This window comes from Olea europaea, chromosome 23, assembly GCF_002742605.1.
Source record: "Olea europaea var. sylvestris chromosome 23, O_europaea_v1, whole genome shotgun sequence".
NCBI classification, from domain to species: Eukaryota; Viridiplantae; Streptophyta; class Magnoliopsida; order Lamiales; family Oleaceae; genus Olea; species Olea europaea.
The window spans coordinates 6999478-7022324 of NC_036259.1; the positions used below are offsets into that span (position 1 = coordinate 6999478).

Below are 22847 nucleotides of genomic sequence, written 5' to 3' on the forward strand. Positions count from 1 at the left end.
TTATAATGCATTTTTATTCTTTAAACAATGTGGGATGATTCAACTGCCCACTAGTACCGTGTAACATTATTCTATCGAGGCATATACTCAATTACTTTAAAATTTAATTTTGAATGTTATATCGTCGTTACTCCCAAGTTTTATAAAAGTACATCTTAATCCCCCACCATATATTTGCTGGCACGTAACTTCATACAAGTAAAATGTTCTAGAAACATTAAAGCAATAATCACTTATTTTGTATGGGGACTGTCGGCCGATCGATCACAACCAGAAATCTGGAAATTTTATATTTTGGGTCTGTTTGGGCCCATTTTTTCACTCAAAAAATTGATTTTTTGACCGTTATTTCACTATTTCAGCCGTCATATTTGACTTCTTCTCTCACAAGTGGACCCCATTTTTCTCCTAACGGTCAAAAAATCAATTCGCAAAATCACTTCCAAACAGACCCTTTATCTTCAACAAAATTATATTTTTAGTCTAAGTGATAATAAACAATTCAAATTAATTAATTAATGAAATAATTATAATTAAATATTGATGGTAGTAAATGACGTTACTTGAAAGCTGTATTTTGTCCCTCTAATGGAATATATTAATCTCATAATCCAACTGAAGCCCACGCAGTAAACACGTACCACTTATGTGGATTTTTAAGTGCATTAAGAGAAATTTAATAAGATATCTTTTAATTAAAATTTTACACTATTATTGCACAGTGTCATGTTCCTGGGTTATGAAGCTGACAAATAAAACAATATTAAACTTTTTGATGTTACTTTGTAGATTATCTGTTAAGTCTTACGTTTGTCTTCGGAAAAACATTTTTTAAATTTTGATTATCATTACATGTTTCTTTTCAATGAATATGTTTGGACGTGTTTAAATTTGATATACACTTTTTTTGTAACAATATTCAAGTCAAGATTTAAAAAAAAAAATGAAAATTAGCTAGTAAAATATTAACTTTCAAAAAATATGTGGGACAGATATGCTTATAGTGTGTATTTATCAATATTTTATAATAATTAGACTGTCGGGTCAAAAAATCGAAATATAATATTAACAAGATGAACCTTTCTTTTTGAATAATGCACTTCATAATCAGTGGTGCAATAGTCATCCTATGTAGTAGCTTATTATTTGATGCATTAATTTTCTATAATTATGTTGGCTTAAATAATAAACTATCACATAAGGATGATACTGCATTCGCTGACTACTACTACAGTCGTTGACTATGAATAATATTACTCAGTAAAAAGATTGAATAATGAATCTTATGTAACTCGCAAGTTTTGATTGACGGACATTAACTTTTGTATGAATAAGAAACAACTTTGTAAATGAATCTCATATAACTCATAAGAGGCTTGCTTTGTGAATAGACATGTACATTGGTTATATTGACTATAACATCAAATCTTTCAGAGAAATATATAGAACCTTGCAAGGAGTTTTCTCTCTCAAATAAGTCTTGAGACACAAGGATAGAATTTTAGTTCTTACAAAATAGGATTTAACGGATAGTTCCACTGATACAAGTAAAGTCATTGCACACTGTCAAAAATCAACTAAAGCTAATTGAAAAATCTTGCATCGAAAATAGAGGAATGCTATGCAACACAACTGGTGTCAAGCACTAATTTAGGTGTCAAATGTATCACATTAAATTATATATTCACTTAAATGCAATGTCCATTATTCATTTAATTAAATCTATCGAGTGTAATCATCTAGACTGGTGGTGCTAGATAACGTCATTCTTGAAAAAAATCGCAGTTGAATAATACACACCCAAGCAATTAGCAGAACTACTTCAAAATTATCCATATTCTGATCAATGTGCACAGTGAATACTGGTTCAAAATAAGAATTTAAGCTAGCATTTTGAACAGAAGATTCAAAACATATGCAAACATACCAAATTGTATCATTTGAAACTTTTACCTTAGACAACCACAAATGGTACTATTGTGATAGTAAGTTTTCAATCCCGACAGATGTGCAAATACGCAAAAAATAAATAAATAAATAAATAAGAAAGGCTTGAAGCAAATGTGAGATTATTTGTCACAGAAACCAAGACACAAAAGCTTAAATACATACAAGAGTTTAGCAAAAAATCGTGTCATGAAAAGCAACCTTAGCAGTGGCGGAGCCAACACCCGACGAAGGGGTGTAGCCGCAAGTGCTAGCTCCGCCAGAATCATCAATAGCCGCCGGGTGCCGAAAGCCACACCAATCTTGCAGTTGCAGAGGTCGAAGAATTATGGATGAAAGAAGTAGGGAAAGACAAGTTTAAACTGGTTTAATTTTATTTTTATTTTTCAGTTTAGGCCCTTTTATTTGGGCTCATGAGTGATTGATGGGTCTCTTTTATTTAAAAATATTAGGTCCAATCCATATATTTTGATTGTCATTGTCCAAAACTCCAAATCACATAATTGTAAAAGGAAACCCTCCTTGCTTGCTACTGTGCGATTTTTGCAAAGTGGAATCTCCTATTGGCTACCAGATGCGGACCCACGTAGCAAAACACTATGGAACCCGTAGAAGAATGAAATCGAACCCAAGAAAGTTCCAAACAGTAAGGTTTATGGATTTGACCCAAAAATAATTAATCAAACAACCAACACAATCACAATGATATGCTGACCTTTTGATTACAAGATTTATAAAGCCAAAACACGGATTTGTAAGATTGATCCAATAAATTATTGAGCCAAGAAACCAAGACAATTACAAGAATACATAGACTCCTGTGAACACAAAATAATCTACGAATCTCCCTTGATTGGTGAAAGCCACAAAATTAATCTTTTTAAGTTCGTTGATTGTTCATGAAGAATAAGAAGAAAGCAATCCTTCCTCTCAATTAATTCAATATCAAAATTCTTCTTACAATTATGAAGAAAACTCCTATTTATACAAAAAACCTAGGGAATAATTAAAAAGGAATTAAAATTCTAAAACCTATTTTAAAAAGAATAAAATTCTATGTATAGTGTCCGACACGGAAGGGAAGTCCAAACAAATATATTAGTTACCAAAATAAAGTGTTTTAACCATAATAGAAGACTCCGCGAAAAATTGGAATGATTTGCCCCGGATCACATCATCCTCTCACATTTCGAAAGGATTCGTCCTCGAATCTGGAACTTCAAAATCAAATTTACACTTCCTGCCATCAACCTTTGCAATTCTAGGGAATGTTTTATGCTTCTCCCTTTTAGCATCTTGAAACAAGCTCATCTTTATGTCCGACTTTCCATCTACTAGAGCCTTATCCAACCCTCGTTTGGAAATCTGATGCCAAATGGTTGTTGAATATTCCTTCAATGCCTATAATGTCTTCCAATGAAAATGCATCAATTGGATATTCAAATGACGATACTCGAAAGTTTTCATGCAATAGACTTTCACATTCCTACATCAAAGCTAAATTCAAATTGGGGAGGGATGTGCTTGTCCTTACCAACTCACTCTCAAGCACCCATTTTTCTGCATATAGACTCACTTTAGCATTTTCTCTCCTTTTGTCTCTCTTTCAACTTGATTTGATGTTCACGCATTTGCTGAGGTGTCGAAGGCACAAGTGTATTTTGTATTCCATCCTCTACAAAGTTGTACCTATTCCTAGACATGTCATGTTTCACCCTCCGGTCAAATTGCCACGGCTTACCCAACAATATGTGATACATTGGCACTACATCACAAACTACCTCATTACTATATCTCCAATTGACAAATTAACCAACACCCTCCTATTAACATTAACCTCTCCTCGTTCATCTAACTACTGCAATTTATATGATTTAAGGTGTTTTGTCATCTCCAATCCCAATTTCATAAAAAGTGTGGTGCTAGCTATATTAGTGCAACTACCTCCATCGATAATCAAGTTGCATACCTTATTATTGACATGGCACAGTGTATGGAAGATATTCTCCCGCTGCTCCTCTCCATCAACCTTGATTTGTGTGTTGAGTGCACGCATCAAGACAAGCACTTCCCCTTCAACTGGATACTTCACTACGTCACCATTACTAAGATCTTCTAACTTGGGCATTTCATCTTCATCACTATCACTCACAACTTCCCCACTGTCCTTCAAGATCATTGCTCGTTTGTTTGGATACTGAGAAGCAATGTGTCCTATTTCCAAACATTTGAAACACTTTATATCCCTACTTCTGGATTGCTGTGGTTCAACCTTCGGTGCAGTCTTGCTAGCATTGTCATCCTTTCTCCTAGTGGTTCAATTTTGTTGTTGACGACAACCCCATCAATCTACTCTTCATCCCACCTAGACCTCGAAGATGAATTCGGCCCATGTTGATCCCTAGCTCCCTCTTTTCTCTTCAACTGCTTTTCCACTTTCATAGCCATGTGCAACATGTCTTTTAACTCCACATAGAGCTACAACTCCACTACATTGGCAATATCCCAATTCAACCCATTCAAGAACCGTGCCATGGTGGCTTCCTGGTCCTCTTCCACATTCGCCCTAATCATCAATATCTCCATCTCCTAGTGATAATCCTCTACACGTTTCGATCCCTAATATAGACTCTACAGCTATTGATGGAGTTCCCTATAGTAGTGACCAGGCATAAACTGTTTTCTCATTGCCACTTTCAACTCATCCTAAGTAGTTATTTGTCCCTCCCTATTCCTCCTCCTTGACGTCACCACTTGATCCCACCAAATTATGGCATAATCAGTGAATTCAAGGACTGCAAGCTTCACCTTCCTATCCTCTGAATGGTTATGATATTCAAAAGTCAGCTCCACATTTTTCTCCTACTCTAAATAAGCCTCTGGATCACTCCTACCCCTAAACATCGGAATGGACATTTTTATGTTGCCCATACCTCTATCATCGTTACCTCTAACGTTATGTCTATTTCTTCTTTCAAACCTACCACCTCTATTCCTCAATCTCAACTTTTTCAAATCCATCCTCATCCCACTTACTACCATATCCATGTTCATTTTGCACCTCTACCCTAGGTTCTCGTCTAATCGGCCTCCTAGCACGTGGTATGTCTGCCCGTTGACCCCAACTAATGCTTGTAACTGTCACGTCTAGCCTGTCTAATCTATTCTCAACATTGATTATCATGCGCTCAAATCGCTACATCATATCATCCGCCATGTTATTTTAATTTTCCATCCTGCTCGAAGTGGATCCTTTCTATTCTAACATTCTCACAAATTTTTTTCTGCCTCATAGAATTTTTCACTCAAGAATTCACTCAATTTTAGCTTTTACCCTCAATTAATCTCACCACTCAACATTTTTACACTCAGTTGCTTCCAATTAATGTTTCCAAGAACAGTTCCAAACTCAACATGAATATCTCTTATGGAATTCAATTGGAAAACTTTGGATGAGAAATAATTTAATTCAAAAAAGTGGTTCTCGAATTTTCGGTTGGAACAATATATATTTTTTACTCAAAATAAAAAAAAATAGGAATCTGATTTTTTTTTGGACCGGTGAGGACTGAACAATACAGAATGAACAATAATTAATTTATTTTTAAAAAAAACACAAAACAACTAAATTATCAAAAGACTTTTAGATTTAAGATTCAGGCGAATAGGAAACACGAAGAGCACAAAAGAAAATGCGGAAAAAAAGAACGAAGACTCAAACAAAATTTGAAGGATATGACCTTGATTTGTTGGAGCCCAAACTCTGATACCACCTGATACGAACCCACGTAGTAAGAACACTACGAAACTCGTAGAGGAATGAAATCAGAGCCAAGAAAATTCCAAACAATAAGATTTATGGATTTGACTCAAAAATAATGAATCAAACAACCGATACAATCACAAGGATATACTGACCTTTTAATTACAAGATTTATGAAACCAAAACCTGAATTTGTAAGATCGATCCAATAAATTATTGAACCAAGAAATCAAGATAATTACAAGAATATCTTAACCCCGTGATAACAAAAAAATCTACGAATCTCCCTTGATGGGTGAACGCCACAAGATTAATTTTGATAAGTTCATTGATTGTTCATGAAGAACAAGAAGAAAGCAATCTTGTCTCTCAATTAATTCAATATCAAAAGTCTTCTTACAATTATGAAGAAAATCCTATTTATACTAAAAACCTAGCGAATAATTAAAAAGAAATTAAAATTCTAAAACCTATTTTAAAAGGAATAAAATTCTATGTTTAGTATCCAACGAGGAAGGGAAATTTAAACAAATATATTAGTTACCAAAATAAAGTGTTTAAGTCATAACAGAAGACCCCGCGCGAAATTGGAATGATTTGCCCGAATCACATCACTACTGCTGCTAGTAGATCCTAATACCCACATCATCCTTGTTTTGTTTCCGATTAACAAGGTAACATTTCTCTGCTCAATGCTATCTCCTTTGAGGAAAACCTCACCATTTCTAAAGCTTAAATTTCAGTAATTTACCCACAACGTGGATGCTGTTTATCAAAGGCACGACTTTAGAAATTCATCCACAAGAATTTGACTAAAGAACTAGTTTGTTTGTAAAACAAACACCTATTTTGAGGTTTAATGAAAGAACAATGGTCAAATTTACCATCAGTAATTCTGGTTTTATACTAAAAAAATTAGTAGAATTTATGAATCCGTGAAAAGGGAAAAGTTTAGTTGTTATTTCATGGATGTAAATTCGAGTGAAGAAATTTTCATAGTTTGTTTGGCACAATTTATAAGTATGGTGAGCACACTGACCTTACGAGAAGTCAAAAAATGATTAGTTTTTTGTAGGGTCAATCATATTTTTTTTTTAAAAAATTTGAAAAGTGAATTGATTTGACGTCAATACTGATTTTTTGTTCTCTTATGATTAAAGTAAATGAATTAACATGTACGAGATATATAAAAATGGAAGATAAACATATAAAAAATGGTGTTGATGTATAGATATAAAAATTGTGTGAATAGATATATAAAATGATTGGATAGAATTTTTCATATTTTCATACGTATAGAATTTTTAAGTTTTAGTGCATATATATATATATATATATATAGATGGATTCTTAATATTATTTAATTAAATATTAATAAATAATCTCGTTATTACGATCGTTGATTGTCTGGTCAACGATCAACTGTCACTGTCGATCAATGTCCGCCCTAGCTGACCTCCAACCCTAGATTCGCCCCTGAACCTTTGCATTATCTCAAGCTTTGCCCTCTCCTATTCTCAATTTCTGTATCAGAATTTGATGAGCATAAATGATGTTTCTAGCTAATTCTAGAAGTTCCACGTTATGGAATACATCATCAATATCACTCACAATGTAGTTATGAGGTTCGTTTTGTCTAGAACCATCTCCAAATCGACTATGTGGAACATGATTTGAGATATAAAAGTAAAAAACTAAGAAAATAATGTTATCATAAACAACGTTCTATCTCGTAATTCAATTCAATCATGAATGCACGATAGAGCCTATGTACACCGGCAAAAACTAAAGTTTAATCAAAATGGGATTGATAGGACACCAATAAGAGCCTATTTAAACCCCATTTTTTTCCCCAGAAAATGCATTTGGAATGGAATTTTGATGGAGAATGTATGATTAAAAAATAAAGAAAAGTTTTGAATTTGCATATAATATTATTTTATTAAAAATTGTGTAGTTGAAAATAAGAGGAAAAATGCATTTTGAAAATAATAGGAACCAAACAAGGGTTAAATATCAAAATTGTACCACGAGCGTTGAATATACAAGTACATTAAGCCCCTGTTTGACAATTTTTTTTAAAAATAACGAGTTTTTGAATCGTAAATATTTGGAGAATGTGTGGTTAAAAAGTTGAAAAAAGTTTTGAGTTTATATAAAGAATATTTTATTGTAAGAATGTGTAGTTGTAAATAAGTACGAGAAAAAAAAATTTAAAAGAATGGTTACCAAAGAGGGGCTAAATATAGCACAATTTTTAGGGCATGCACATCACAAGAGGGGAAGCGGAAATTAGAAGATCCAACACAAAACCGTTGCATGAACCAGGCACACCAGTATGATTCTGTCTCGCTTTACCAAACTGTGGGCTCAGGAAACCTTCATTTGTCTTCTCTGCTAGTGGATTTTTGACTGATGGGGCAGTTATGATATGCTTCCCCTCATGTGGTGTCATGCTATAGGAATCCTCTGTTACATCAAAAATCTCCACAAATTGAGTTGTTGTGATGATTTCATCAGCACTGAACCCAAAGGATGCTCTGTAAGCTTCGATATCCTCAAAATCTGGCTTGCAAGTTTTGTTCTGCCTATTCTGATGCCAATTTCCTTAACTTGAGTAAGCATCTGATTCCCTGGAAATACTCAGCCTATCACCAGAATGAGAAAAAGTAGAGTGATCCAAGTAGAATTGAGCAAATGTTTCTGGGCAGAAGAAAATGGATTCTTTTCAGAATGTGGAGGCACCAACTGGTTGAAGCCCAAGTAACCTGCCCGACTCAAATTTGTGATTTGTGATTTGTGATCAAGAAATAAGTCGTGGCCAATTAATTTGATAAATTTTGATCAAGAAATAACTTATGACCAATTAATTTGATAATATGTGATTGTGAAATAAGTTGTGGCTTAAAAAAAAAAATTATGATTTGTGACTTAGAAATCAACTAATTTGTGACTAATAAGTCGTGATCAACTAATTTGAAAAATAGCTTAGAAATAAGTTGTGCCTATAAAATTTGTGATTGAAAAATAGGTTGTGACTAATTAATTTGATAATTTGTGAACATGAAATAAGTTGTGACTTAAAAAAATTATGATTTTTAACTTAGAAATCAACTAATTTGTGACTTAGAAATAAGTCATGATCAACTAATTTGAAAAATAGCTTAGAAATAAGTTGTGACGTATAAAATTTGTGATTTGTAACTTCGACGTCATATGTTTTTTACTAGTACGTAACTGTGATAATAAACAGTATGACGTTACGTCAATCTATGTATTTATCTATTTAATTAAGAAATATATTTAAATAAATAGATAATTAATACCACATAATTATATATTTGTATCTTCGTAATCGATAAATAACTTGTAACCAATTAATCTTATAATTTGTGACCGAAAAATAAGTTATAACCTATAAAACTTGCGATTTGTAATCAAGAAATAAGTCGTGATCAATTAATTATATAAATTGTGATTGAAAAATAATTTATGATCAATTAATTGGATAATTGTGATCGTGAAATAAGTTGTGACCTATAAATTGTGTAATTTGTAATAAAAAAAATAAATTGTCACCAATTAATTTATGATCAAAAAATAATTTGTGACCAACTAATATAATAATTTGTGATTGTAAAATGAGTTGCAACTTATAAAATTTATTATAAAAAATAAGTTGTAACCTATAAAATGGGTCTCTTATTAATATAAATTGCAGTGAACAATAATAGGTCACATTTAGATAACAATAAGTCACAATTAATGCATTACATGTCACAAACATTCACAATGAAAGCATACACGATCACATACAATCACAAATAATACAAATTTGATCACGAAAGTCACAATTAACACATAAAAGGTCATATGTAGTCACAATTAACATAAAATTGGTAACAAAAGGTCATTGTTCACATATTAGATCACAAAATGCAGTTATCACAGATATAGTTAAAAGCAATCATGGTCAAGATGATGCTAGTCATAGTTAAGGTAGATTAGGTTATAGACAATCACATTTAAGAAAGGCATGATAACAGATGGACACATTTAAGAACTACTTGGCCATTTACAATTAAAGTTTAGATAAACATGGACATAAACAATCACATTGAAGAAAGACTTGGTCACAAACAATAACAGCTTACCTATATCTTTTCACAAATAATATCTTACACATATTTAGTCACAAACATTCAATGCTATAACAAACCTCATCATATACAGTTCCATTGTATAACACACAAGGTCACAGTTTGTTACAGACAATCATAATCAACACCGATTTAGTCACAAACAATAATAGCTTGCACAGTCTTGCTCGTAGAGTATACCAGCATACACAGATCTGATCACAAATAGCTACTAATAAACTTAACCTGATTACATACAGCACATATAACACATTCAATAAATCATAGTTATGTTGAGATTTTATGAACTACAAAAACATGTTTATAACACATGAATTTAAAATGAAAATATATATATACACACACACACACACACACACACACACACACACTCAGAGACAGACAGCAACATTCAATGCATTATGTTGACATCTGAACTCCGATCTGGTAAAAACAGTTCGCTAACCCCACCTCAGTTAAAAGTGAGTTCGGTTCACACTCTCAGGTTGAGTTACCCGCTGTTATCTTAGAAAAATACAATGATTACCTCTTGTCACATCATCCTATCAATCAGAGACACTTGCCACAGGTGATGTCATCATCGCTCGGAATAGCCAATTCCAAGTCCTCGAATTCCAGCCCCTACAGGTCATCATTACTTTGGCAATACATTGGCACATGACCATCGGCCTCGTTGACCAATTATTGGAGAATTCGGTGACCCGAGTTGCGAGCTCGACACTGTTGCTGATTTGATGTAATTTTGACTCAAATATGTATAAATAGTTGAATAGGATCCTTGTAAAGAGAGAGCGAATTGAGATAACGACTTATGGCACAATCACATCTTTGCAATCTTTTCTAAACACAAGTCGCCTTTTTTTCTTAAAGTTGGTTCAAAATCATTCTTGTTAATTTTGATATCAACAGTTTGGCGCTAGAAGGAGGGCCCTAATTGTGAAAAAATAGTTTCATTTGCTCCATAAAAACAAAATTTTTCTTTCACTGGCCATGAGTCATAGCTCTAGCTCCAAAAATCCATCGTACACCCACCCTCATGAAACGAATGTACCACTGGATTCTTCACAACGACAGGACCCTCAAATGATTGCAATGAGGGAAGCTCTAGAAAAATTGACAAATTCAGTGGGACGAATGGAAAGGAGGCAAGCCCATTCGTCCCCACTAGATACCGAGGTGAAATCTCTTATAAGGACAAAGGCAAAGCGTCCCTCCACCAGGAGGACTCTCCACTTTTTAAGAGGAGAATTATCGAGAAGCCAAATCGACGAGGTCAAAAGCAAGGAACCTAAGGCGAGAAGGACTGCAAGTGTGTTCGACAGATTGGGGACTCGTCACTCGCTGACTCCTACGCAAGGACAAATCGACCTGAAACGCCCTTTGGAACAAACAGAACCCGAACTAAGCGCGCTTAAAAAATGCATCGCCAAACTGAAGGCTAAAAACAAAGGCGGCATGGAAGGTTACCAAACCAAACGACATATAGAACCACTGCCTGAAAATTTGAAAATTCCCTAGATCGCCATATATGAAGGAGATAGTGACCCCCTTAGCCACCTTGACAAATACACCTCGTGGATGGAACTACAGGGGGCAAGCAACGCAATCATGTGCCGAGCATTTCCCCTAACTCTAGGAGACAAAGCCCAAAAGATGGTTCAGGAGGCTACACTTAAGGTCGGTAAAAAACTGGGATGATCTAGCCATGGCATTCTTGGCCCAGTTTATGGGCTCAAAGGCTAGAACTACACTCAAAGAACGTCTAGTGAGCATCAAGCAGGGAAGAAGTGAATCCCTCAAAAGCTATCTGGGTAGATTCAACAAGCAATCCATGGAAGTAGAAAAAATATCTGACGATGCGGCACTCATGGCCGTATTAGCAGGACTAAGACCCAAAACAAGATTCATGGTCAGTACACGAGGACGGCCCAAGACTTATCACGAGTTCCTGAATCGAGTTGAGAAACACATAAGCACTGAGGAGGCAACCTCTGACCAAGAGGAAGTAAGACAAGAAATTGACCTTAATGATGCGGTGAAAGAAAAAAAATCAAGCCGCAGTCCTCAACCAGAAAGAAAGAAGGACATGAGAGAAAGAGATCATCCCAGGGCTCAGCCGTACAAGTTTCGGGAGTACCACCCACTCAAAGCCTCCTTGAAAGAGGTATTCACGCAAGCCAACACAAAAGAAGCATTTCGCAGACCTATAGTCCTGAAAAACAAACAGGCTGCACAACGCTAAGGACGATATTGCCAATACCACAGGACAATGGGCCATGATACTGATAACTGTCGGGACTTAAAAGAGGAAGTTGCATCATTAATTGGCGAGGTCGATTACAGGAGTTTGTTACCAAGCCAAAAGAAGCAGATCGACCTACGCTGCAACAGCCACAGCTGCAAGGGGCCCCCACACAAACCCAACAGGTGATCCCCAACCGTAACCCACTTTCACATGCCGAAATCAAAATGATGGTGGGCGGAAATCAGTATATTGAAGGATCCAGAAGGGCCAGGCGAAGGAAAGCTCGAAGTGCAAAAATCCTACCGAACTACTGGGATCAAATCCCTAGGACCGACATTGACCCTGAATCGTTCTGGTTCATGGAAGAAGATTCTGAAGGAATCCTCCAAGACCAGAGTGACGCCCTGGTGGTCACAATGATGGTCACCGGAGTGAAAGTCCATCGCACTCTAGTGGACAATGGAAGTTCGGTCAATATACTGTACTCACGAACCTTGAGGCAGTTGGAAATATTAATTCGCTACCTCCAACCATATCCAAGGAAACTACAGGGATTTTCTGAGGATCCTATCGAAGCCCTAGGTCAGGTAGTCCTTAATGTGGAGCTGGACGAAGCTCCTCGCCAAAGAAGAATCTTAGCGGATTTTGTGGGGGTCGATTTACCGTCCAATTACAATGCAATATTGGGACGACCCATTTTGCACGAACTAAAGGCTGCCACGTCAATTTATCACTATTGTGTGAAATTTCCCACCCCTTACGGGACTGGAATTATCTGAGGGGATCAAGCTACTGCAAGGGCCTGCAACATCGACCTGCAAAGGCCACAAGTCAACATGCTAAGGAGTAGGACGAACACACAAGTCGAGAAAGCCAGACCAAAGGGACCAATCGTTGCAGATCTCTCAAAGATAGGCATAACGAAAAAAGATCTCAAAAAAGCCATAGACGAGCAACTATCTTTTGACGAAAAGAGGCGGACCCACACCCTTACCACAGAGTTATGATAATCTTGTTGCCTATAGCCGGGGTAACCATCCCCAAAGTCTTGGTGGATACAGGAAGCTCTCTGAACATCCTATTCAGCCACATCCTAAAATGGATGGGTATCCCTACTAACTTTCTTCAACCATACCCAAATATGGCCCTAGGATTAAGCAGAGTCTTGACTTCTACCAAAGGATCAATCAAACTCAAAGTCGAGTCTGGATCAACACTTCAGTAGTTGAAGACGAACTCCGAGTTCATGGTGTTTGACACCCCCTTCCCTTATGATGCTGTGATGGGACAGCCCCTACTCTTCAGCTTGAGAGCAGCAGTTTCCCTATATCACCATTCTATCAAGTTCCCCACACCCCATGGTGTGGCGGAAGTAAAAGAAAACAGGGAGCTCGTCGAAAGTTGCCAATGGAATACCTATACCAGCCATCAACACAGCTTCCCGAGGATACATATGGCGAACATATGGGAATCCGAACTCATTCCCTTAGACCCACAGACCAGGATCGAAGGTGGAGAACCCGTAGAAGAATTAGAAGGAGTTTGAGTCTGTACCAAGGACCAAACAAAGGAACTCAAAGTTGGGTGCGAATTGCAGCCCTCCACCCAAAGCGAGCTTGTGGCTTTTCTTAAAGAGAACCTCGATGTCTTCGCTTGAGATCATAGTGACATGAGAGGAATAGATCCTAATATTGCATGCCACAAATTACGGGTGGATCCCTCAGCTCGGCCAAAGCAGCAAAAACGACAATGAAGCACTAAACAAAGAGGTGCAAAAACTGTTGAACAACGGTTTCCTCCGTGAAGAGAAATACCCGAAGTGGGTCTCGAATCAGATTCTTGTGAAAAAACATAATGGAGATTGGAAGATATGCATAGATTTCACCGATCTCAACAAAGCATGCCCCAAAAACAGCTTTCCATTGCCAAGAATAGATCAAATGGTGGATGCCACAGCTGGGCATGAGCTACTCAACTTCATGGACACGTATTTTGGATACAACCAGATACCGACGTACGGCCCAGATCAGGAGCATACCTCTTTCATAACTGATCGAAGTCTTTACTGTTACAGAGTAATGCCATTCGATCTCAAAAATGCTGGCGCCACCTACTAGCGACTTTTGAATTCCATGTTTTCCCAGTAGATCGAAAAAACAATGGAAGTATATGTTGACGACATGCTAGTCAAAAGTATAAAGGCCAAGGACCACTGTCAACACCTAACTGAAATGTTTGATATACTGAAGAAGTATGGAATGAAGTTGAACCCGAGAAAATGTGCTTTCGGGGTTTGTTCAGGAAGATTCCTATGTTATATCGTAAACAACAGAGAAATTGAGGAAAACCATGAAAAAATACAAGCTATCATCCAAATGAAACCCCCAACTAAACCCGGAGAAGTACAAAGTTTAACTGGAAGGGTTGCGGCCCTCAGTCGGTTCGTTTCCAAATCTACGGACCAATGCAAACCCTTCTTCGACACGTTACGAGGTGGAAAGAAGTTCGAATAGACCAAAGAATGCCAGGATGCCTTTAATGAGCTAAATAGATAATTAGTCAGACCTCCGGTGCTTTCAAAACCTAAGGCAGGCGAGGCCTTGAAGATCTATTTATCTGTTTCAAAGCACGCCATTAGCGCCGTTCTAACCCAAGAAGAAAATGACATTCAACATCCGATTTATTACGTAAGCAAAGCACTTCATGAAGCCGAGCTTAGATATTCGGCTGTAGAAAAACTGGCATTCACCCTGCTGATGGCAGCGCGAAAACTGAGGCCATATTTCTTGGAACACCCCATTGAGGTCCTGACCAACTCTCCATTGAGACAAATGCTACAAAGGCCCGATACCTCTGGACGGATGGTAAAATGGGTAGTAGAGCTCGAAAAATTCGATATCAAATATACACCTCGTTCCTCCATAAAGGGCCAGACACTCACCGACTGTGTCTCTAAGTTCTGCAACGTCCCAACTGAAGAACAACATAAAGAAACCCCTTGGAAACTTTATGTCGACGGTTCATCCACCAGAGAACGATCTGGAGCCGACGTCGTATTAATCAACCCTGATCACCGCATGTTCTGCGAAACCTTGCCATTCGACTTCAAAGCCTCAAATAATGAGGTTGAGTACGAAGCTCTTATTGCTGGAGCAAGGATGGCCTCGGGATTAGGGATCTCCGACCTAATCCTGCACAGCGACTCCCAACTAGTCGTGAATCAGGTCAACGGTGTATATATGGCGAAAGAAGACAGGATGGACAACTGCCTACGTGTTGTAAAAAAAGAACTCGAAAGGTTCAAAACCACCCAAGTCAAACAAATTCCCCGATCTCACAACAATCATGCCGATGCATTGGCTCGTCTAGCCACCAGTGAGGAAATCGAGGAATTCGATAGCATTCCCGTAGGAAGGATGTCCCTACCGTCTACCGAGCTGGATAAAGTGGTCCTGATGATGATAGACCCCAAACCAATTTGGCAGGATGAGATCATCTCTTACCTGAAAACCAGAAAATACCCCTAAAATCCTGCAGAGGCTAGAAAGCTCCGAACAAGGTCGGCTAGGTACACTCTCATTGATAATATACTATACAAACGGGGATATTCCACGCCCTTGTTAAGATGCTTGAATGAAGAGGAAGCTCAGTACGCCCTGCAAGACATTCACGAAGGAATATGTGAAAATCATTCCGGCGGACTCTCACTGGCCCACAAGATCGTACGACAAGGATATTTTTGGCCTGCAATAAAAGAAGATTCCCTTGAATTTGTCAAAAGATGCGATAAGTGCCAACGCCTCGCCCCCATCATAAACACTCCACCGCACGAACTAAACCCAGTGACAGTACCTTAGGCCTTAGCAAAATGGGGGGGTGACGTAATTGGACCCATGCCCGTTGGGAAAGGAGGTGTAAAATTCACCATTGTCGTAGTGGACTATTTCACTAAATGGGCTGAGGCAGAGCCCCTTACCACCATCACCAAACAGAAAACAACCCATTTTTTGTGGAAATCAGTGATCTGCAGGTTCGGCATACCTCACTCCACTGTTACGGATAATGGAAAACAGTTCGACAACACACGACTTTCAGATTTCTACGAAGAGTTCGGCATCAAGAAACATTTATCATCACCAAACCATCTACAGGCAAATGGCCAAGTCGAAGCCATTAACAAGATTATTAAGCACACATTGAAAGCAAAACTTGACTTGTTAAAAGGAGGATGGGCTGAGGAACTCCCCAGTGTGTTATGGTCTTATCGAACTACCGCAAGAACAAACACTGGAGAAACCCCATTTTCAATGGCTTTCGGCGTAGAGGCCGTGATCCCTCTGGAAATCCACATTCTTTCGCTACGCATAACTGATTACAACGAAGAAAGGAACCACATGGCACTTCGCACAAAGCTCGACCTAACGGAGCAAAAAAGGAACAACGCCAAACTCAAAAATGCCATTTACAAATAGCGAAACGCCAAGTACTATAATAAAAAAGTGTGAAAAAGAGAATTTGAGGTAGGATCCCTCGTCTTACGGAAAGTATTCTTCCCCACAAAAGAGATCGACAGTGGATGCCTAGGTCCGAATTGGGAAGGTCTCTATCTGATAATGAAAGTCCTGCTAAAAGAGGCATATGAACTGGAAGACTTGGAGGGCAAATCCTTACCCCACCTTTGGAATGCTGAACACCTTAAGCAGTACTACCAGTAAACGGAAAAAGTCCCCTTGTAACGTCAATCATATCAATAAAAAGGGACTTTCTATTTCTTTTGAACATTTTTGCTCGACAACCTATCAAAATCTCATTAAGCCTTGCCTCATATGTAGGCCAATCTAAGGTCGCATGTACTGCGACACTTGGTGGAAGATTCCTCCTAAGAAACCACATTAAACCTTGCCTCATATGCAGGCCTATCTAAGGTCGCATGTGCTGCGACACTTAGTGGAAGATTCCTCCTAAGGAACCTCATTAAGCCATGCCTCATATGCAGGCCGATCTAAGGTTGTACGTGCTGCGACACTTAGTACAAATGCCCAACCTATATGCCTAATTTGGAAAGCGCATACTGCACAACTAAGCGAAATTCATTTAAAGTAATTCTACACACTATTGTAACACTCTTACAATTTTTGCTTAGTCTATGAGAAAAATTCGTACTAAACATAAACAAATTATCCATTTCAAATTAAAACATCATAAATCAATCAAAACAAAGTTTGAATCACAAGTCTAAAACTAAGGGTCTTGGGGGGCAGGGGTGGTATTTCCAACATCCTGAGTTTCCGGTAACACCCGGACTCCTGCAGACTCCAACAATTTCCATAACTCCTCCTTTTGCCCCTCTAGTGCCTCATCCAAAAAGGCCACATCAAGATCAGACCTCTCCTTCCTGATGTGCCCTATCAACTCCTCTAGGGCCACAATGTACACATCCTGGGCCACCACATCAAACTCGGAGGACTCCTTCCAGGCCTCCACCGCCCTATCGATCTTGGTCTCAGCCTCTTCAGCCTTTTTTATGGCTTGCCTCGCCCTTTCATTGGCCTCCTGAACCTTCTGGATGTCCTCCCTAACTTTGCCACGCTCTTCTTCTGCCCAAGCTCTGGCCTCTTCTCCTCCATCAGTCGTTCCTCAACATCAAGCCTGGAGTTCAGCTCAATTCCCATCTGGTTCAGCTTCTCCTCGTACTCGTTCTCCCACAAAGCAAACTGGGCCTTTTTAGCCTCCATGCTATTATAAAGGTTGAAGGCTTGATCTTTGGCCTCTATGAGTTTGTCTAGCTCGGACTTCACCTGTTTTTAGAAATCAAAAATCAAGCAAGTCATTAAGGCATAAAAAAAAACAAAAAACAAACAAGCAAGAGGTATACCTTATCCGCCACTGCTATCATGTACAAAACTGATCGGTGGCCATGGAGCTGAGCAGTGACTAGAGCCTCGCCAATTGGCATCTCATTCAAATAGCTCTGCTCCCTCTCATCCCAGCTTCGAGTAAGTAAATTAGCCGACTCCCTCAAAGGCGAAGTGAGGGCAGCAGTCATGCCCTTGGGAGGAGAAGGAGCTCGGAGGTAGTCCAGAAATATCTCCGATCTGTGTCCCACCAGACTTTCCCAGCCCGACCTTTGTAGATCTGGGTACCAATCCTTCAAGTTTGCAGAACTGGTCCCCACAGCAGAAGGAACAACTGGTGATGGCAACGAGGGAGACGGCAGGGTCGGGCTCGGCAAAGGCACTGCCTCCGGAATTCTCAGTGATGTCGGGGGCGCAGATCGGTTTCTCTTTAACGGAACCTCTTCCTCCACCTCCTCAGAACGGCTCTCCATCCAATCTGGAACTTCTCTCTTTTTTCCCTTCGATGCAGCAGCTGCCTTAGCCGCCTTGTAGCCCCGCATTTTGTTTTGATGACCTGAGAGAAAACGAAATGCTAAAAAAGAAAATATGTATATGCATAAAGAAATTATAATCGCGAATGAAGATCAAAATATTACCTGAGCTAGAGGGAACAGAACTTGAAGCTCGTACTTGCAGCAGTCCGGCCCGGTATAAGTTCGAATCTGAAATTACCAACTTACAGGACCTCTGCTTTTTTGGTAACGATCTTATTCTCTCAGCTCTTCTCTGAGTGTCTCTGGTTAACGTCTCCTTCTTGTAATCTGCACAAAGAAAAATACCTAGGTCAGCACTTCGTAAAACATATGCCTTGCTAAAAGACTAAAACCCAAAAAGACACTTACATAACGAATGATAGAGCCTGGAACCACGTCCTCCCTATTCACCTCGGTAGAATGAAACTGCCACTCCCCCGATACGTAAAACCATTCTTCCTTCAATTTTTTAATTGAGGAAGGGGTGTCTAACACCAAAGAACCTCTCGTCCTGGGCCTAACGCTTGTGTACCACCAGCCCGAGTTCTTCCCATCCTCCTTAAAAGTAAACAAAGAATCGAATTGCTGGACACTCAGTTTGGGATTCCCCATTTGGTCCCACAGAATAAGGGTGGCTATAAAGATTTGCCACCCGTTAGGGCATAGCTGCGTGGGAGCTATGCCCCAAAAAGAAAGGAATTTACGGATCATCCTAGGAAAAGGAAGCCTAAGGCCAGCCTGGAGGATAGCCGAGTTCAGAGCAACACATCCCTCAGGAGGAGTGTCAGCTCGGTCAGAAGGCTCTAGCATTATCATAACTACCGAACTAGGAATGGCGTATTTAGCTCGCCAGCTGGCCAACACATCCCCTGTCACAACCGACCTATAAGAACTCGCCCCCCACTCCTCGAAAATACCATCCTCAACATCCTTACCAGATCCCCTTGCTCCCTTGGAACCCTTATGTCCTAAGTCCATCACAGGATGCCTTAGGCCAGTTGAGTTAACTATAGAAATAGGAATGGGGGTAAAAACTTCCCTACAACTAGAGGACGAACTCGAGGAAACTGACTCTTCCTGCTGGTTGCCTGAGGAATGAACTCTATACTCGTCTGAACTCGTGTATAAACTAAGAAAAGAATCACAAACTGAAAGGAGGCAGCAGATAAGAACAGAAGGATACCTGGGAGACGAACAAAGAAAACGACCTCACTCAAATACAGGAATACGAACTTAGGAAAATCGCCCAAATATCTGAGAGCGTAAAAATCAGCGAAATAGGAAGAGAAATGATTGACCAAAACCTGATTTAAAGAAAAGGAAGATGAGAGGGCGTGATCTAAGCCATTCATCCGGAAATAGAGGAAAAATATCAGCGGTCCGAAACTCTGGAAGACAAAACGACGTAGTTTTGGCCAAAGCTTGTTGAAGAAGCTATTTATAAGTAGCGTACAGCTCACCCACCTCTAAAGATGACACTTGTCACAGCCATAAATGTACTACTTGGAGAAAGTATCATTGAGGTCAGCCCCCCTACGACAGGGTTGACCTGGGGGGTAACTGTTGACATCCAAACTCCGATCTGGTAAAAACAGTTCGCTAACCTCACCTCAGTTAAAAGTAAGTTCGGTTCACACTCTCAGGTCAGAGTTACCCGTCGTTATCTTAGAAAAACACCATGATTACCCCTTGTCATATCACCCTATCAATCAGAGACACTTGCCACAGGCGATGTCATCGCCGCCCGGAATAGCCAATTTCAATTTCTCGAATTCCAACTCCCTACAGGTCATCATTACCTTGGCAATACATTGGCACATGACCATCGGCCTCGTTGACCAATCATTGGAGAATTCGGCGACCCGAGTTGCGAGCTCGGCACTGTTCCTGATTTGATTGATTTGATGTAATTTCGGCTGAAATCAGTATAAATAGTTGAATAGGACCCTAGTAAAAAGAAAGCGAATTGAGATAACGACTTATGGCACAATCACTTCTTTGTGATCTTTTTTAAACACAAATCGTCTTTTTTTCTTAAAGTTGGTTCAAAATCATCCTTGCTAATTTTGACATCAACACATTATATCACACAAACACTTTGACTAGTCTATGAGGTGCTATAAAAAATAAATTAGCCCAAGCATAGATTAGATGACACAGCACTATTATGCTCAAGTGGTAGAGGACGATCTCAAACTTCTAAATTATTAAGTAGTATTATCGACCAAATATGATGTGAAGTCTGGCATAATAAAAACATTATATATCTCACTTCTACACATTGCTACTACAATTTATGGTCATTTTCCAGTCATCCTCAAGTTTTCTAGGAAATTTAATCGCTAGTCGTGTGGAAAAAATCAATTCAACTGTCGGAATCAATTGAGCCACCTCTAACTCAGTCCATTGCTGGTCGCCATACTTGATGTCATCCATGGCGGTGGAGTGCTGGATCTAGTATTTTCATTACCCTCAATCAACGGCACTTCTTCCACCAAAAAAAATCAAATAAACCCCCAACGAAAGCCTACTTTCTTTCCTCGATGATGACAACTCGTCAAAAACATCGTTCACTTGCCCTTCCTCTAGACTTTCATCTTCGGGATTTTCCAAATCAAAGCACTGAGAAGCCATCGAAACTAGAGCTTGAACTTGTGATAAACTTGAAAACTTGAAGTTTCGACATGACCAATTCTAAAAGCACAGGATAGTTTCAACAATGGATCTGGAGACTAATACTAGCACCAATTTCGTAGAAAAGGTATGACAAGAAAGAGAAATTATGAGGTGAAAGGGAAAGGAATATGTATCATCAAGGAATTTATATTTATCCTAAATTTTCATTTGGGTAATATATATTATTATTATAATTTAACACTTGATTTGTGAAATATTTTTACAAATTTGTCAATTTGAATTTTACAAAAATAATCTTAAAATTAAGGGTATTTTGAAAAATCATATGAAAAGTTATTTGAAGTAAAAAATACTTTGTAAACTTAAAAAAAGTGACAAGATGTCACTTTTAAAAATATAGTGTCACTTTTTATTAAAAAAATGACATTTTTATTAAAAATGATGTTTGTCATTAAAAAAAGTGATAAAATTTTCAAAAAGGCAATTAAAAAAAATGACAAATACTAAAAAAATTAACAAAAATTCAAAAAAAATGAAAGAAAATTAAAATAGTGACACAAATTTAAAAAGTTACATAAATTAAAAAAAATGACAGAAAATAAAAAATGACAAACACTCAAAAAGAGACAAAATTCAAAATAAAAGTGACAATTTTTTTAAAAAAAATGACAAATTAAAAAAAGTGACAAATGCTCAAAAAGTGATAAAACTTCAATTAAAACATTGAAATCATTTCAATAAAGCAACTAAACTTTTTTATTTAAGTCCGTAATTATCTAATGCGAAGAATATAACATGACTTTTCCTTTAAATCAACATTTTTGAGGGACTATTAAATCTTAAGCCTACAAAAAATAAAAAGAAAGTGACACTCAAAAAAAAATACACACACACACACACACACGCACACACATACAAACACTTAAAAAAGTGACAAAACACCAATTAAAACTAATGTTTGTCTCTTAAAAAAGTAACGCCTTTTTTGATAAATCAATCAACAATTCTAAGAGCTCTCTTAAGCTCACCTCCTTCCCACTCCCCGCATTCACATGCTCCAATTGGCTGTTGTTGTCTATCAAAAACACCGTAGCATCCTCCAAATCATCCACGTGCGGAAACTTGGGCAATGGCTTCCCACTCCCCCACACCACTACTCAGGCCACATTTTTTACTTCGGCTTCGTGAAACCTGCGTAGTAAAGTGGGAAAAACGTGGGAGTTCTAAGGGTGAAGATTGTCACTAGGGTAGTACAAATTCATCGACATTGCTGATATCGCATCAAATAAATGTGAAGACGGAATGCCTACCACGCTTTTTATGTTGGAAGTGGTGGGTCAATTGGGTCAACTTTGACTACAATTTTAAGTGGGACCCGATGTTCGATGTATCGAAATTAATGTTCAATTAAATTCTACGTTCCGAGCAAATGAGTGTAGAATATTTAATTGTGAAAAACCACTTAAATATGAATGAGAAATTATGGTTTAAAGTTGGACGATAAATAAGAGGAATAAATGGGAAAGAATTGGAAAAATGTTCCAATCCCACATAGGTTGCAAACACAACCTTGAACCACTTAATAAACTTCAAGTTTGGATATGGGTTTGGGCCCCAAGGGATACCAATAGTCTTTGAAAGGGGGAGTCTTAGACAATGTCTAGACTAATTGAAAGGCCACACGCGCGCGTCACCGTCGCCGTCCGTCCGACCGGCCGGGCGGTT

The 22847-nt window shown here is 38.3% G+C and overlaps 2 protein-coding genes across 2 annotated transcripts; both read left to right on the forward strand.

Moving 5' to 3' along the window:
* The first annotated feature begins 11575 nt into the window (after window positions 1-11575).
* Window positions 11576-12894, forward strand: LOC111371976. The gene is made up of 2 exons (XM_022994117.1): window positions 11576-12034; window positions 12214-12894. The coding sequence occupies exons 1-2, from the start codon at window positions 11576-11578 to the stop codon at window positions 12892-12894; spliced, it is 1140 nt and encodes a 379-aa protein (XP_022849885.1).
* A 1380-nt stretch (window positions 12895-14274) lies between these two features.
* Window positions 14275-15972, forward strand: LOC111371977. The gene is made up of 3 exons (XM_022994118.1): window positions 14275-14555; window positions 14679-15564; window positions 15655-15972. Exons 1-3 carry the CDS (start codon window positions 14275-14277, stop codon window positions 15970-15972), a joined length of 1485 nt encoding a protein of 494 aa, XP_022849886.1.
* The last annotated feature ends 6875 nt before the right edge of the window (window positions 15973-22847 follow it).

Coding starts and splice junctions, on each gene's coding strand:
- LOC111371976 (XM_022994117.1), top strand. CDS start 11,576: ATGGCATTCTTGGCCCAGTTTATGGGCTCAAAGGCTAGAACTACACTC. Junction 12,035..12,213: donor TCAAAGCCTCCTTGAAAGAG/GTATTCACGCAA, acceptor GGTCGATTACAG/GAGTTTGTTACCAAGCCAAA.
- LOC111371977 (XM_022994118.1), top strand. CDS start 14,275: ATGGAAGTATATGTTGACGACATGCTAGTCAAAAGTATAAAGGCCAAG. Junction 14,556..14,678: donor AGGGTTGCGGCCCTCAGTCG/GTTCGTTTCCAA, acceptor ATAATTAGTCAG/ACCTCCGGTGCTTTCAAAAC. Junction 15,565..15,654: donor CTACCGAGCTGGATAAAGTG/GTCCTGATGATG, acceptor AATCCTGCAGAG/GCTAGAAAGCTCCGAACAAG.